The sequence below is a fragment of the Bombina bombina genome, chromosome 2 (genome assembly GCF_027579735.1).
Source record: "Bombina bombina isolate aBomBom1 chromosome 2, aBomBom1.pri, whole genome shotgun sequence".
Classification (NCBI taxonomy): domain Eukaryota; kingdom Metazoa; phylum Chordata; class Amphibia; order Anura; family Bombinatoridae; genus Bombina; species Bombina bombina.
Window position 1 is genome coordinate 357,006,745 of NC_069500.1, and position 16,388 is coordinate 357,023,132.

General features: G+C 37.2%; 1 protein-coding gene across 1 annotated transcript in view; it reads left to right on the top strand.

Annotated features, from left to right (window-relative positions):
• Positions 1–690: 690 nt before the first annotated feature.
• CFAP251 (cilia and flagella associated protein 251) overlaps positions 691–16,388 on the top strand; it is a 175,866-nt gene continuing 160,168 nt past the window's right edge. The window contains exons 1-9 of the mRNA XM_053699764.1: positions 691–1,091; positions 2,283–2,420; positions 2,613–2,918; positions 3,809–3,949; positions 5,791–5,900; positions 6,188–6,296; positions 7,063–7,143; positions 7,260–7,341; positions 9,742–9,782. Of these exons, the coding sequence (XP_053555739.1) occupies positions 849–1,091; positions 2,283–2,420; positions 2,613–2,918; positions 3,809–3,949; positions 5,791–5,900; positions 6,188–6,296; positions 7,063–7,143; positions 7,260–7,341; positions 9,742–9,782 (1,251 nt within the window). The 5' untranslated portion in view covers positions 691–848. The remainder of the gene's footprint in view (positions 1,092–2,282; positions 2,421–2,612; positions 2,919–3,808; positions 3,950–5,790; positions 5,901–6,187; positions 6,297–7,062; positions 7,144–7,259; positions 7,342–9,741; positions 9,783–16,388) is intronic.

Sequence of the window (16,388 nt, forward strand, 5' to 3'; positions counted from 1 at the left end):
GGTTTTGCTATTAAAAATTACGAGACCCAAAGATGGTCAATTATGGAACTAGAAGTGGGTTTAAAACACTAAAAAAAGTAACGTTTCTTTAAAACAGGAATGGGTATTCTTTATGACATTGGCCTTATAATTAAGCAAATATATTAAATATAATGTTCCATATAGTTGAGTTAATATTTCAGACGGAGTGCTTAATTTATAATAATCACATAGCTGACGCGCTGCTCTCCATACTGCCTAGTGTACCTTGTAAGTTTTTCGTTCGTCCGAAGAGTCATGAGGTGTAAAAAAACTACATTTCCCATAAATCTCTAAGACGTAGTAAGTGCGTACTAATGTAGCATATTTTACAAAGGTTGCCATGGGGATGTCTGTAAGGTTTACATACTGTTGCTAAGTAACGAAAGCAGTAACCGTGCTGCATTGTATTATCTGTAAGTATTTACTCTTGTTATTATATTAATAATACTCTCGATGTCGGAAGTGCGATCTCAGCAGTGAAGGGAACAAAAGTATTAGCGGTTAGTGCATTTATCCTGCAATCCACCTTCGTATTTAGAAAGAATACCCTGTTTAGGTTCTATACACATCCCCAATCTGTACCTTCCGTTTACTAAATAATCGTTATCGTTCTATACCAGCTAAAATCACTTTTTAATATATTCTTTGAACATTTATATTATCGTCATAAATTGTTATTTTTTTTTTAAAGTATGGAAAAACAATTCCTAGTTCAGTTCAAGTGAATGTGAGAGTAGTCATGCCGTGTGTGGTGCTTACATTCGTGTTAAATCAAAATCTGAATTGATTGGTAATGTTCAGCTGCCATATTCTTCATATAGTAAACCATGGCTGAAGCCAACCAAGAGTCATACGGAGAAAATACTGACATACATGAGTCTGGCAAAGATGGACATCATCCAGGGGAAACTATGGAAGTAGAAACGGGAACTATAAATGAAGATCAAGACTCGTATGAATCTATTGAGAGATCAAACAATCAGCTACTAGATAGCGAACTGGTAGATGCTAAAAATGAAGACATTGAGGTGAAGACAATTTATGAAGTATCAGTGGGACAACAAACTGATGTAAGTGTAGGATCACGTTTTGTATGGTTTAAATTCTTCATAACATATTAGTTTGTATATGCAGCTAAATAATAAACAAGGGTCTGTATCCCTATTATAAAACATGCTAGCACACATGATCTCTCTGTAGTGAGCTGAATCATTTGTTGCCATTCTTTGCTATTTTTGCACGATTTTTAATGTATAAAAGGAGAAGCAACACATAACATAGGGTAGACCTTTTATATGCCATCCAGGGGCAAAAAATAGCTTTATATGTCTTGCAGAGGCATTTATTTTCAGAATAGTATAGTTTAGAAAAAAATAGCTAGTTAGTACAATGTACATGTAATCTGAATGCTTTTAAACAAAAAATAAAAAACTTGCTTTGTGGTGATGAAATGTGCTCAATTCTTAACTCCTAGCTACAATTTGATATCAAGGAAGTCAAATATCCTTATTCCTTATATTTCCACTAACATTTTCTCTTATCTCTAAATATTAACAAAACAAAAAAAATATTGAACACAAAATATTCTGAAGATCGTTTGCCCACATGCTAGAATAAGACAGATATTTAAAAACATATTCCTATGTTAAATTTATGACGTGTAGATGTTAATCAATAAGTGCTTTTTTGATGTTGTTAAAACTTTTGTTGTGCATCTGTGCAAGTAAAGATCAAGAGGGCCCCAATGGTACTATTAGGTTCTTAGAGTTTTATCATGCACCCTCATCCTTAAGAGCAGGAGCAGAGAAGAATGCAATTTTTTTGCCCCTACCCCATAAAACACATATCCTTTATTTTTCCTTCCGAAACAGCTGTTGTCTCTCTGTTTTCCTCCCCCCTGTAAATCTACTCTTTGCCTTACTAACAACAGATTTAAACAATTTTTGTTAGTGATCTATTATATGGGTTAAAAGTACTTTAAAGCTATTTTGATGCTTTGTAAAAGCCCTTTAAGTGATATTGGTTACCCATTCCTATTGCCATACAGATTCTACTTTCCTCATGGCACAGATTATCTTGTTTTTGTGTCCTTCAATTATTAATGTTTATGTTTGTGATTGTGGTGTACTATATATTATTCATAATAGACTCATTGCTTAGATAGCTGTTTATAAATCAAATGATACAGCTAAAAATTACAGATTAGCATTAACAATGAGATTTAGGGAAAATTAATATTGTGTTTTTCTATGTGCAATCAGCCACCTGAGGATCTGGAAACTGTAATTCCAAATGAACACGGGGAAGATACAAGTGAAGGTTTAACCAAAGAAGAAGGACTGAGCCAGGCTGATGATGAGGAAGAAGACAATGCTGCTGTTGTACCTTTTGAGGATGTGGTAATTACTTTCACTTTTCAAATTAGCATATTTATATTTTATACAATAACCTCACCAATGCCATGAAGGTAATTTATACTGAAAACATACTACTTATCAGTAACATGTTTAATTGTATTAGTTTTAAAAACTATTATACTGTACTGTAGATTGTTTAATCTTTTAATGTATTGTTCTATTTATTTTTATCAGGACACAACAACTACATGTGGAAAGGCTGAGGACAATCTACAGCAGAATGGGAATGAATTAACAATAGAGCATCCTGAGCAGAAGGCCTCTGTGACTTCTGATCAAGAACAAACTTTACAGTTACAACCTGAAGTTGAAATACAGTCAGAGGACGAAAAGCCATCTGAAAATGATTTACAGGGAAATGCTACCGAGATCCCTTCTGTCAATAAGGAAGCTGATCAAGTAGATGACTCTTTAGTATACACTGCCACCCCTAGGACAGTATTTGAAGATACAAATGCAACTTTCACAGACAAACCACTTGTAAGTTTTTAAATGAATATTGTTGATTTAGGATGTTAGACAACACACACTACAATGTTACAAAAACGTTCTGTTAAAATGAGCGTCCGATCTTGTACGCATTCTTAATTTAGCCATGGATCAGAAGGGTGCCACATTAGTAATTGTTTGTTTACCCAGAAAAAAGCCAAAATGTTCTCATTTTGTATGCATAGGTTTATATTTATAAAATAAAATACATGCATTGAATGTCTAGTGGTTACTGTCAACAAAACCAAATATTAACCCCTTTTATATTACTTTAAAATGGGGAAACATAGGCTAAATAAACAGTGACATACTATGAATGTTTACTAGCAGTCTGTAAACAAGTAGCATTTGTGCCCACATTGTTTCTAAACCAGTAGTTTGTAGATAGCATACATTTGTTAAAGGGACACTCAAGTCAAAATTAAACTTTCATGATTCAGACAGAGCAGGCAATTTTAACCAACTTTCCAATTTACTTCCATTAACAAAATGTGCACAGTCTTTTTATAGTTACACGTTTCGAGTCACCAGCTCCTACTGATCATGTGCAAGAATTCATTCACAGAATATGCATATATGCATTTGTGATTGGCTGATGTTTGTCACATAATACAGGGGGAGTGGAAATAGACATAACTGAAATATGTCATAAAAATATCTACTACTCATTTGAAGTTCACACTAGTTGCTATTGCATTGTCTTTTTATCATGCATATGTTGTTTGTGCAAATCTACTGTATTTACTGGTCCTTTAATGGTAACTGTGATACATATAAAAATGTAACAAAGCTACATGTCTTGAAAAGTTTAATTTTTATTCTTTTTCATCAGGCCATTAATTAAGTCTAATACCAATGTTTATTAATATTGTTATGTGTAGAACTTGTCATGGTCATATGGTATGAACAACACCATCCCAGTGTACAATCTGCATGCGGAAGATCAGCAAGTAATCGTGTATGTTTGTGCTCACACAGCTGTGATCCATGACTTCCAACAGAACCGCCAGCGCCATTTACAGGTACACCAGGAGCTAAGGTTTCTGGTTTCCGCATATGGTCAAGGGGGGGGGGGGGAATTTATAAATACTGAAATGAGGGAGTATGTTTCTGCTTCTAATACACTTTGTCGCCATTCATGTATTTTACTACATGTGGAATAAAAGCTAAGTGTTAAAGTCGTCCATGAAACTCAGCTGCTCTTCTGATGTTTTGTTCTGTCTATTTTGCATCCAATACAAAGAAAGAAAGAGGGTATATATTTATATAGGGGGCGCCCCAAGGTCAGATTGATAAATGTGTTAATATACCAGTTACCATATGAGAGTGTGGTTAACAATTCAGCAACTCTAGACAATTGGAAATTTAAATCTTATGATAAGACAAGAAAAATCAATCAATAAAAAAAATATGTATATTAAATGAGTGAAAAGGTAAAAAGTCCCATATGTCAGTGCAGGATATGTTCTTGAAAACAACCAAAAGGTTTCAATAAAATCCAGGTCCAGGCTGCTATCTCTGAATGGATCGTAGGCTGAGATCCAGGGATCAGTAATCTGTAGAAGATGGAAGGAACAGAAGCGCCGCATGGCCTAGTATTGTGTATACTTGTATGAAGATGTGCATAAAATATTCCACTCACATTTAGGTAAGCACCCCTCTTGGTGCAAGTAGCACAGATTGCAATCAAACAGTCATGATGAAACAGCCACTGGTTGGCTGATAAACGCGTTGCTGTTGTTATATGTTTTATTAAAGCAAGTTTTTAGCTTACCACTTGCTGCCATTTACTCATAACCATCTACACCATTTTTGAACGGTATAAGAACATCTTGGGACATAGTATCCTGATCCATCCCATTGTTGTTGGAGCTTTGCTGGAGGCCAGTCTACTGGATGACTGTTTGATTTCAGTCTGCGCTACTTGCACCAAGAGGGGTGCTTACCTAAATGTGAGTGGAATATTTTATGCACATCTTCATACAAGTATATACAATACTAGGCCATGTGTCGCTTCTGTTCCCTTCCATCTTCTACAAAGAAAGTGGGACCAGCGATAAACCTTTATGTATAGTTTTAAAATTCGGTAGCTTGCTACTTGCCGTAATTTATAGTATATGTGCTCTTATGTTTAATTTGATTGTGCCCGGTAAAAAAGTCTACAAGAGATTCTAAGTATTAGGCAACATAGCATTGCGAGCAAACACTGATCATTTGCAAACACTGGTCACACACAGCTTACGCATTTCAGCAAGGATGCCATACTCATAGCTGTTCTCCTTGGTTTGTGGATTTTGGAGTATGTTTCTTCCAACAGAACCACCAGCGCCATTTACAGGTACATCAGGAGCTAAGGTTTCTGGTTTCCACATATGGTCAAGGGGGGGGGGGGAGAATTTATAAATACTGAAATGAGGGAGTGTTTCTGCTTTTAATAAACTTTGTCGCCATTCATGTATTTTACTACATGTAGAATAAAAGTGTTAAGGTCGTCCATGAAACTCAGGTGCACCTCTGATGTTTTTTGTCTATTTTGCATCCGATACAAGAAAGAGGGTATATATTTATATAGGGGGCGCCCCAAATTCGGTAGCTTGCTACTTGCCGTAATTTATAGTATATGTGCTCTTATGTTTAATTTGATTGTGCCCGGTAAAAAAGTCTACAAGAGCTTCTAAGTATTAGGCAACATAGCATTGCGAGCAAACACTGATCATTTACAAACACTGGTCACACACAGCTTACGCATTTCAGCAAGGATGCCATACTCATAGCTGTTCTCTTTGGTTTGTGGATTTTGGAGTATGTTTCTGACCTTCTTTGCACATTTCATTGTGTACTTTTTGTTTTGTTTGTTTTTTAGGGCCATTGTAGCTGCATTTCTTGTATGTGTATGAGTGAGGATAAAAGATGGATTGCTACAGCTGACCAAGGACCAGACAGCCTCATAATTGTATGGGATTCATTTTCTGGGTAGGACTGGATTTTTTATTTTCCTTCTACAATAATTGTAATAACAAAATTAAGCATTGGATCAAAATCCATGTAAATGATATGATCAAGATATCATTAGATAACAGTCTTACTAAACAGTAGATAAAAATAAAGCTTGCTATATACACAGTTAACTTTATAATTCCAAGTTGAGTCTACAAAGAGCTATTAGTGTAACCACAAATGCATCCATTTATAATGAGCATATGATTTCAGAAATATTATTTTATTATACTTGAATCTATTTGTTCCCCCCCCCCCCCCAGGATCCCTGTGCACACCATATTTGACAGCCATCCAGAAGGCGGTGTAATTAATATTGCTATGTCTCAGAATGCTAAGTATTTGGCAACTATTGGAGGTGAAACAAATCAGGTATTTTCCCCCCATCAATAAAAATATACATTTATGCATCATATTTATTTTAAAAAAAAGAGAACAAATAATTCTACAAATGAATGTTTTCGGTCTTGTTTATTGTGCCAATAAATTACCCATAGAGGAGGTTTCTATGTGTTTTATGTTTAAAGATTACTTTATATCTAACAGGACAGATTCTTTAGAGCAGTTGAATCCACTTTTTTTTTTTTTTAATTTGAATATTTTTATTACATTTTTATATTAACAATAATAAAAAAGGTAACTGGTATAGAGATATTGAAATGTTTAATCCCACTATCTTATCATATATATAAACAATAAGCATTTAAATTGTCCAATTGAATCCACTTTAATGTATTTATATATTAAATTAAATTAGAAAGGGGTCATAGATGGTAAATATGATTTAATGAGAAGTTAAAATAATGTATATATATATATATATATATATATATATATATTAATTATATCTTACTTGCTTTGGCCATTTAGTGAAAACTATTACATTCTTGCATGATGCTCTTTGGGCAATGACAAAAAATCACAGTATTTAGAGATAAATTACAGGAAAAGTAGGTAAAATAAATTGAAAGCATATTGCAAAGCTTGTTTATGCATAATACAACATTTCATGGGGATAATTCAATTTTGAATATTTGTGTATCATATTATCCATAATATAATGTTCATTATACGTAAGTATCATTGAATTACATAATTTAAAAATGATACATATCTGAGATAAACTCATTATTTTTAGAAAGTCTGCATTTGGGATTGGACAACCGGTGAGCAAAAGCCAGTCTGCAGTGTGGCTCTGGATCCTCAGTTTGGTCTACAGGTAAGCAACCTCTTTGCAACTATAAGGAAATCACCTTTAAAGCACTGATTTTTCAACAGGATTGTTTATCAATGCCTTTCCTTGTTAACTCATATTTCTGTATATTTATTTTCCAGAAATACATTCTGTTTAATCCTCAAGACCACACGCAGTTAATAACCAACAGTGAAACTCAAGTGGTGTTTTATGCATGGGTGAGTTAAGTGAAGAAAGAGTATGTTTCACATTTCAGAGATTTTGACCAGACTGTTAGTGTCTGTGAGGAAATAGGTTTTCAAGATACATAAACTGAATTGCAATACTGGAGGTCATATATTATATAAAGACACCTTAATGCCTCACTGCCTCAAACTAAAACAATAGATTTTATTTCCGTGTGAAACAGTGCATGACTTTCCTTTTTAATGTAATTCAATATCACTCTACTTTTTAAATCATTATATCAGATTAAAGGAACAGTTAACACTTTGTGCCAGATTGTGAGTGGCTCATTAACAGCTACGTGCGAGCGAAAAGGGGTTTATCGCGAGTGTTTACGTTTGTCTGGTTTACCGCTCGTATTACAAGTTGAAAGTAACGGGTGAGCACAATTGCAATTTACGCTAGAATAATTACTGCGTCCTCGGAGCTCTGATTAACTGGTTTGCAAAACAAAAAAAGTGTCACAAAATACATTAAAAATACATTACAACGTATAGTTACATTCATAATAACATTATATAATATAAATTATTATTTAAAAAAAAAAATTAACAAAAAAGTTATATGGGCTGAAAGATATCAGGTCTCAGGTGTTAGAAAAAAAAAAGGCAGGCAAATGGCTTTAACATAAAATTACATACATATACATGTCTAAATATGTATGTATGTATGTATATTTCTATATATATATATATATATATATATATATATATATATATATATATATATATATATATATATATATATATATATATATATATATATGTGTGTGTGTACATATGTATTAATGTATTTATATGTGAATTTATGTATTTACAGACATACAGTATATACACATATAAACACATAAATACAAATGTACACATATAGACATATATATAAGTGCATTGGAGCCCTTTGCAGTTAGATATATGAAAACATATTAAAGCATATTTATGTAATATTCATATTTAATAATAATAATAGTTTTTAAATGTGTATTTACTGTAAATATTTCACATTCCAATGTTCTTCACAAAGGGAAATATGTTCTAAGTATTTTTAAACAGATATTCCTATATGTCTGTATATATATATATATATATATATATATACCTATATATGCTGTATATAATCATGTATGTATGTATATATATATATATATATATATATATATATATATATATATATATATATATATATATATATATATATATATATAAAATATTTATTGTAGCAAAATACCATTAGACATATTTAGAAATATCTATTTATGAATAAAAAGAACATATTTTGCTATGGAAAGAACATTGGAATGTCAAATATTCATATTTCATGTCAGGTTAGCGCTCTTGAGAATATGTAATCAGGTTTGCGTATGAGTAGGGTGTTTTTTCTACTTTTCTTGCTCCATTGACTTCTATTAGGGAATACATTATCACGTGCACCATATTCTAAATTCGTCTATTTACACATATCGAGTTAACTCACAAAAGAAAACTTTTTACTTATAAATTGTAATACGAGTGCTACCCAATGTGCGCTTAAAGCTTACTTCTAACAGAGTTAGAGTGCGAGCAGTGGCGTTAAATACCACAGCGGTGGTGTTATTTTACCCCCCTGTTCCTGTATTGTAAAAATTCTGAGTTTTCCTATTTGGAGGATTGGAAGTGTACACTGCAGACTTCACAAACCTAACTCTACAATTCATTTGTCCCCAATTGGCCTCAGCCACCTCAGCATACCTAACCAGACAAGGAATAGCAAAATAATACTTTTGGTAACAAAATAACATGTCTAGCTGAGTTTACTCCCGTAACAAATCCAAATAATAGTATGTTTGTTAGTTTATTGCAAAACACCAGACAAATATAGAAATTAAAAGGTATTTAGTTTCCCTTTAATGACTACAGTAAAGTTAGTAAACCCATGTTTGTGAACACAATATAGCTAACATACAAAGACAGACGTCAGTATAATAATGCTGATAAGTAGATCTCATATGAATACAAATGTATGGGAGGCCTTACTATAACATACCATAATCCTTCTTTATAGGATTTATTTATTTAATGATAGTAGACAAAATTCACTAAATGCCTTCTTCTAGCTCTCCAACGTCAACAGTGCTTCTTTATAGAATCTTTTTTTTTTAACATTGAATGCATAACTACACAATTACTACTGCAGTAAAGAGTTTTGTGCTTTTCTAAGTTTAAAACAGAAGGATAACCTAGCCCCAGTTATTTTAATTAGTGTCAGACCAAATTCAGGGTAATAAAACAGCAAACATATTAACTGTTTTTTTTTCTGAAATTAAGGAAGTATTTGTTCATAATAGGATTTTTTTGTGAAATGAAGCAAGTGTATGAAATATGTAAAAAGTGTTAATTTAGATTATCTTTTTACAACAGAAAGATGCCAGTTTGGATTACGTTGCACCGGCTTTGGACGACAAAGTAAGTAGCTTTGTTTATTATTATTATTGATATTATTCTTTCATTTTAATACGCAAACCTATTCTGCAGCATTATTCAAGGGCTACAATAAATACAATCACATATGACTATTTAAGATTAGAGTGTCTTGCTCCCAAAAGACCGTTCTATCTACAAATGATATTGAACAAATTTAAAATAACATGAAAGTGCAAAAATAAAATGCTTTAACATGTATATGTATATACAATTTATATATATATACTGTACTGTATATCTATATCTGTATATATTCATATATGTATAGATATATATTTTACAAAAAATAATCGTATATATATATATATATATATATATATATACATACAAGTATGCATCTGTTTAACCCCTTAATGACCTGAGCACTTTTCCATTTTCTGACCATTTGGGACCAAGGCTATTTTTACATTTCTGCGATTTTTGTGTTAAGCTGTAATTTTCCTCTTACTCATTTACTATACCCACACATATTATATACCGTTTTTCTCACCATTAAATAGACTTTTTAAAGATACCATTATTTTCATCATATCTTATAATTTACTATAAAAAAATATAAAATATGAGAAAAACAATCAAGGAAAACACACTTTTCTCTTGTTAAGTGTAGTCAGTCCACGGGTCATCCATTACTTATGGGATTATATCTCCTTCCCAACAGGAAGTTGCAAGAGGATCACCCAAGCAGAGTTGCTATATAGCTCCTCCCCTCACATGTCATATCCAGTCATTCTCTTGCAACTCAACATAGATAGGTCGTTGTGAGAGGTCTGTGGTGTTTTTAAACTTAGTTTATGTCTTCAATCAAAAGTTTGTTATTTTAAATGGCACCGGAGTGTGCTGTTTGTTCTCAGGCAGTATTAGAAGAAGAATCTGCCTGCGTTTTCTATGATCTTAGCAGAAGTAACTAAGATCCACTGGCTGTTTCTCGCACATTCTGAGGAGTGAGGTAACTTCAGAAAGGGGAATAGCATGCGGGGCCCCCCTGCAAACGAGGTATGTGCAGTAAATTATTTTTCTAAGGAATGGAATTGACTAGAAAATACTGCTGTTACCAATGCAATGTAAGTACAGCCTTGAATGCAGTGGTAGCGACTGGTATTAGGCTGATGAGTGTACGTTCACTGAAGTATTTTTCTAGGGAATGGAATTTGTCTACGAAAATACTGTTAATGCTGAAGTAATGTTTGAGCCTTAACTGCAGTAAAAGCGACTGGTAGCAGGCTTATTAATAACACTTCATAATCTTTTAATGTTCAAAACGTTTACTGGCATGTTAATCGTTTTTTGTGAGGTACTTGGTGATAAAACTTATTGGGGCATGTTTTTTCCACATGGCTAACGTTTATTTCTGCATAGAAACAGTTAACTGAGATTCCCCACTGTTGTAATATGTGTGGGAGGGGCCTATTTTAGAGCTTTTTTGCGCAGTAAAAATTCAGTCACAGTTTTCCTACTTCATCCTCCATGATCCAGGACGTCCCTAGAGAGCTCAGGGGTCTTCAAAATTCATTTTGAGGGAGGAAATCAGTCACAGCAGACCTGTGACAGTGTGTTTGACTGTGATAAAAACGTTATTTGTTAAATTGATATCCGTTTTTGGGTATTAAGGGGTTAATCATCCATTTGCTGGTGGGTGCAATCTTTTGCTAATTTAATACATTTACTGTGAAATTTTGGTTGCTATAACTGATTTGGTTCATTGTTATTTCAACTGTGACAGCTTTTTGTGCTTCTTAAAGGCGCAGTAGCGTTTTTTATATTGCTTGTAAATTTATTGAAAGTATTTTCCAAGCTTGCTAGTCTCATTGCTAGTCTATTTAAACATGTCTGACACAGATGAATCTGCTTGTTCACTATGTTTGAAGGCCAATGTGGAGCCCCATAGAAATTTGTGTACTAAATGCATTGATGTCACTTTAAATAAAAGTCAATCTTTACATGTAAAGAAATTATCACCAGACAACGAGGGGGAAGTTATGCCGACTAACTCTCCTCACGTGTCAGTACCTTCGCCTCCCGCTCAGGAGGTGCGTGATATTGTGGCGCCAAGTACATCAAAGAGGCCCATACAAATCACTTTGCAAGACATGGCTACTGTTATGACCGAGGTATTATCTAAATTGACAGAATTAAGAGGCAAGCGCGATTGCTCGGGGTTAAGGACAGAGCGCGCTGATGATGGGAGAGCCATGTCTGATACTGCGTCACAATTTGCAGAACATGAGGACGGAGAGCTTCATTCTGTGGGTGACGGATCTGATCCAGGGAGACTGGATTCAGAGATTTCTAATTTTAAATTTAAGCTTGAAAACCTCCGCGTACTGCTAGGGGAGGTATTAGCAGCTCTGAATGATTGTAACACGGTTGCAATTCCAGAGAAATTATGTAGGCTGGATAGATACTATGCGGTACCGGTGTGTACTGACGTTTTTCCTATACCTAAGAGGCTTACAGAGATTATTAGCAAGGAGTGGGATAGGCCCGGTGTGCCCTTTTCCCCCCCTCCTATATTTAGGAAAATGTTTCCAATAGACGCCACCACACGGGACTTATGGCAGACGGTCCCTAAGGTGGAGGGAGCAGTTTCTACTTTGGCTAAGCGTACTACTATCCCGGTGGAGGATAGTTGTGCTTTTTCAGATCCAATGGATAAAAAATTAGAAGGTTACCTTAAGAAAATTTTTGTTCAACAAGGTTTTATCTTACAGCCCCTTGCATGCATTGCGCCTGTCACTGCTGCTGCGGCATTCTGGTTTGAGTCTCTGGAAGAGGCCATTCGCACAGCTCCATTGGATGAGATTATGAACAAGCTTAAAGCACTTAAGCTAGCTAACGCATTTGTTTCTGATGCTGTTGTACATTTAACCAAATTAACGGCTAAGAACTCTGGTTTCGCCATCCAAGCGCGCAGAGCGCTATGGCTTAAATCATGGTCAGCTGACGTGACTTCTAAATCTAAATTGCTTAATATTCCTTTCAAAGGGCAGACCTTGTTCGGGCCCGGCTTGAAAGAAATTATTGCTGACATTACTGGGGGTAAGGGTCATACTCTTCCTCAGGACAAGGCCAAATCTAAGGCCAAACAGTCTAATTTTCGTGCCTTTCGTAACTTCAAGGCAGGAGCAGCATCAACTTCCTCCGCTCCAAAACAGGAAGGAACTGTTGCTCGTTACAGACAGGGCTGGAAAGCTAACCAGTCCTGGAACAAGGGCAAGCAGGCCAGAAAACCTGCTTCTGCCCTTAAGACAGCATGAAGAGAGGGCCCCCTATCCAGAAACGGATCTAGTGGGGGGCAGACTATCTCTCTTTGCCCAGGCTTGGGCAAGAGATGTCCAGGATCCCTGGGCGTTGGAGATCATATCTCAGGGATACCTTCTGGACTTCAAAGCTTCTCCTCCACAAGGGAGATTTCATCTTTCAAGGTTATCAGCAAACCAAATAAAGAAAGAGGCGTTTCTACGCTGTGTACAAGACCTCTTATTAATGGGGGTGATCCACCCAGTTCCGCGGACGGAACAAGGGCAAGGATTTTACTCAAATCTGTTTGTGGTCCCCAAGAAAGAGGGAACCTTCAGACCAATCTTGGACCTAAAGATCTTAAACAAACTCCTAAGAGTTCCATCATTCAAAATGGAAACTATTCGAACCATCCTACCCATGATCCAAGAGGGTCAATACATGACCACAGTGGACTTAAAGGATGCCTACTTTCACATACCGATTCACAAAGATCATTATCGGTACCTAAGATTTGCCTTTCATTACCAGTTTGTAGCTCTTCCCTTCGGGTTAGCTACGGCCCCGAGAATCTTTACAAAGGTTCTGGGCTCTCTTCTGGCGGTACTAAGACCGCGAGGCATAGCGGTGGCTCCGTACCTAGACGACATTTGATACAAGCGTCAAGTTTTCAAATTGCCAAGTCTCACACAGAGATAGTTCTGGCGTTTCTGAGGTCGCATGGGTGGAAGGTGAACGTGGAAAAGAGTTCTCTATTACCACTCACAAGGGTTCCCTTCCTAGGGACTCTTATAGATTCTATAGAGATGAAAATTTACCTGACGGAGTCCAGGTTATTAAAGCTTCAAAATACTTGCCGTGCCCTTCATTCCATTCCACACCCGTCAGTAGCTCAGTGCATGGAAGTAATCGGCTTAATGGTTGCGGCAATGGACATAGTACCATTTGCGCGCCTGCATCTCAGACCACTGTAATTGTGCATGCTCAGTCAGTGGAATGGGGATTACTCAGATTTGTCCCCTCTACTAAATCTGGATCAAGAGACCAGAGATTCTCTTCTATGGTGGCTTTCTCGGCCCCATCTGTCCAAGGGGATGACCTTTCGCAGGCCAGATTGGACGATTGTAACAACAGACGCCAGCCTTCTAGGTTGGGGCGCAGTCTGGAATTTACTGAAGGCTCAGGGATCGTGGACTCAGGAGGAGAAACTCCTCCCAATAAATATTCTGGAGTTAAGAGCAATATTCAATGCTCTTCTAGCTTGGCCTCAGTTAGCAACTCTGAGGTTCATCAGATTTCAGTCGGACAACATCACGACTGTGGCTTACATCAACCATCAAGGGGGAACCAGGAGTTCCCTAGCGATGTTGGAAGTCTCAAAGATAATTCGCTGGGCAGAGTCTCACTCTTGCCACCTGTCAGCGATCTACATCCCAGGCGTGGAGAACTGGGAGGCGGATTTTCTAAGTCGCCAGACTTTTCATTCAGGGGAGTGGGAACTTCATCCGGAGGTCTTCGCTCAACTGATTCATCGTTGGGGCAAACCAGATCTGGATCTCATGGCGTCTCGCCAGAACGCCAAGCTTCCTTGTTACGGATCCAGATCCAGGGACCCGGGAGCGGCGCTGATAGATGCTCTGACAGCCCCTTGGGTCTTCAACATGGCTTATGTGTTTCCACCATTCCCGATGCTGCCTCGACTGATTGCCAAGATCAAACAGGAGAGAGCATCAGTGATTTTGGTAGCGCCTGCGTGGCCACGCAGGACCTGGTATGCAGAACTAGTGGACATGTCGTCCTGTCCACCATGGTCTCTGCCTCTGAGGCAGGACCTTCTAATTCAGGGTCCTTTCAACCATCCAAATCTAATTTCTCTGAGACTGACTGCATGGAGATTGAACGCTTGATTCTATCAAAGCGTGGCTTCTCGGAGTCGGTTATTGATACTTTAATACAGGCTCGGAAACCTGTTACCAGAAAAATTTACCATAAGATATGGCGTAAATATTTATATTGGTGCGAATCCAAGAGTTACTCATGGAGTAAGGTTAGGATTCCTAGGATATTGTCTTTTCTACAAGAGGGTTTAGAAAAGGGCTTATCTGCTAGTTCGTTAAAGGGACAGATTTCGGCTCTGTCTATTCTTCTACACAAACGTCTGGCAGAAGTTCCAGATGTTCAGGCTTTTTGTCAGGCTTTGGCTAGGATTAAGCCTGTGTTTAAGACTGTTGCTCCGCTGTGGAGCTTAAACTTAGTTCTTAACGTTTTGCAAGGTGTTCCATTTGAACCCCTTCATTCCATTAATATTAAGCTGTTATCTTGGAAAGTTCTGTTTTTGATGGCTATTTCCTCGGCTCGAAGAGTCTCTGAGTTATCTGCCTTACATTGTGATTCTCCTTATCTAATTTTTCATTCAGACAAGGTAGTTCTGCGTACTAAACCTGGGTTCTTACCTAAGGTAGTTTCTAACAGGAATATAAATCAAGAGATTGTTGTTCCATCTTTGTGTCCTAATCCTTCTTCAAAGAAGGAACGACTTTTGCATAATCTGGACGTAGTCCGTGCCCTGAAGTTCTATTTGCAGGCAACTAAGGATTTTCGTCAAACTTCTTCTCTGTTTGTCGTTTACTCTGGACAGAGGAGAGGTCAAAAAGCTTCGGCTACCTCTCTCTCCTTTTGGCTTCGTAGCATCATACGTTTAGCCTATGAGACTGCTGGACAGCAGCCTCCTGAAAGAATTACAGCTCATTCCACTAGAGCTGTGGCTTCCACCTGGGCCTTTAAGAATGAGGCCTCTGGGGGGCGGAGCTTGGCCGTTCAGTGAAATGGCCGCGTAGTGCAATAGCTCCTAGGCCCTAAGTTGTTAAACCCAGCAGTTATACCCGACCGATGCCTCAAATACAGTCCCGCATTAGAGGAGACAACCCCCTGAGCCTGGCTTATCACACCAACAGCCGCAAACCTCTGTTACCAACTCTGGGCCCGCTCACAACATCGGGCGATGCCCGGACCTGAGGGTAAAGACGACACGCGCCCAGATTTCAGCGGCACCAAAGCTGAGAACCATCCAGGGAGACACAACGCAGCAACCCAACGGCTGCCGCCACCCGCCAACGGTCACGCACATCAAAGCACATAACAGCTCTGCGGGTGCGGCCCTCTCTCAAGACGGACGCTACATACCGGGGCAGCCAGGTAAGAAGGCACGCACATCAGGCCTCAGGCGGCAACGGACCTAGTCACCCACAGCACCGTAGTACATCAACCCTCCATCACAGGGACAAATCACCCCACAAACTCACTAAAGCCCTCAGTGGGGAAGGAACACATCCTCTGCACCCAAATAGA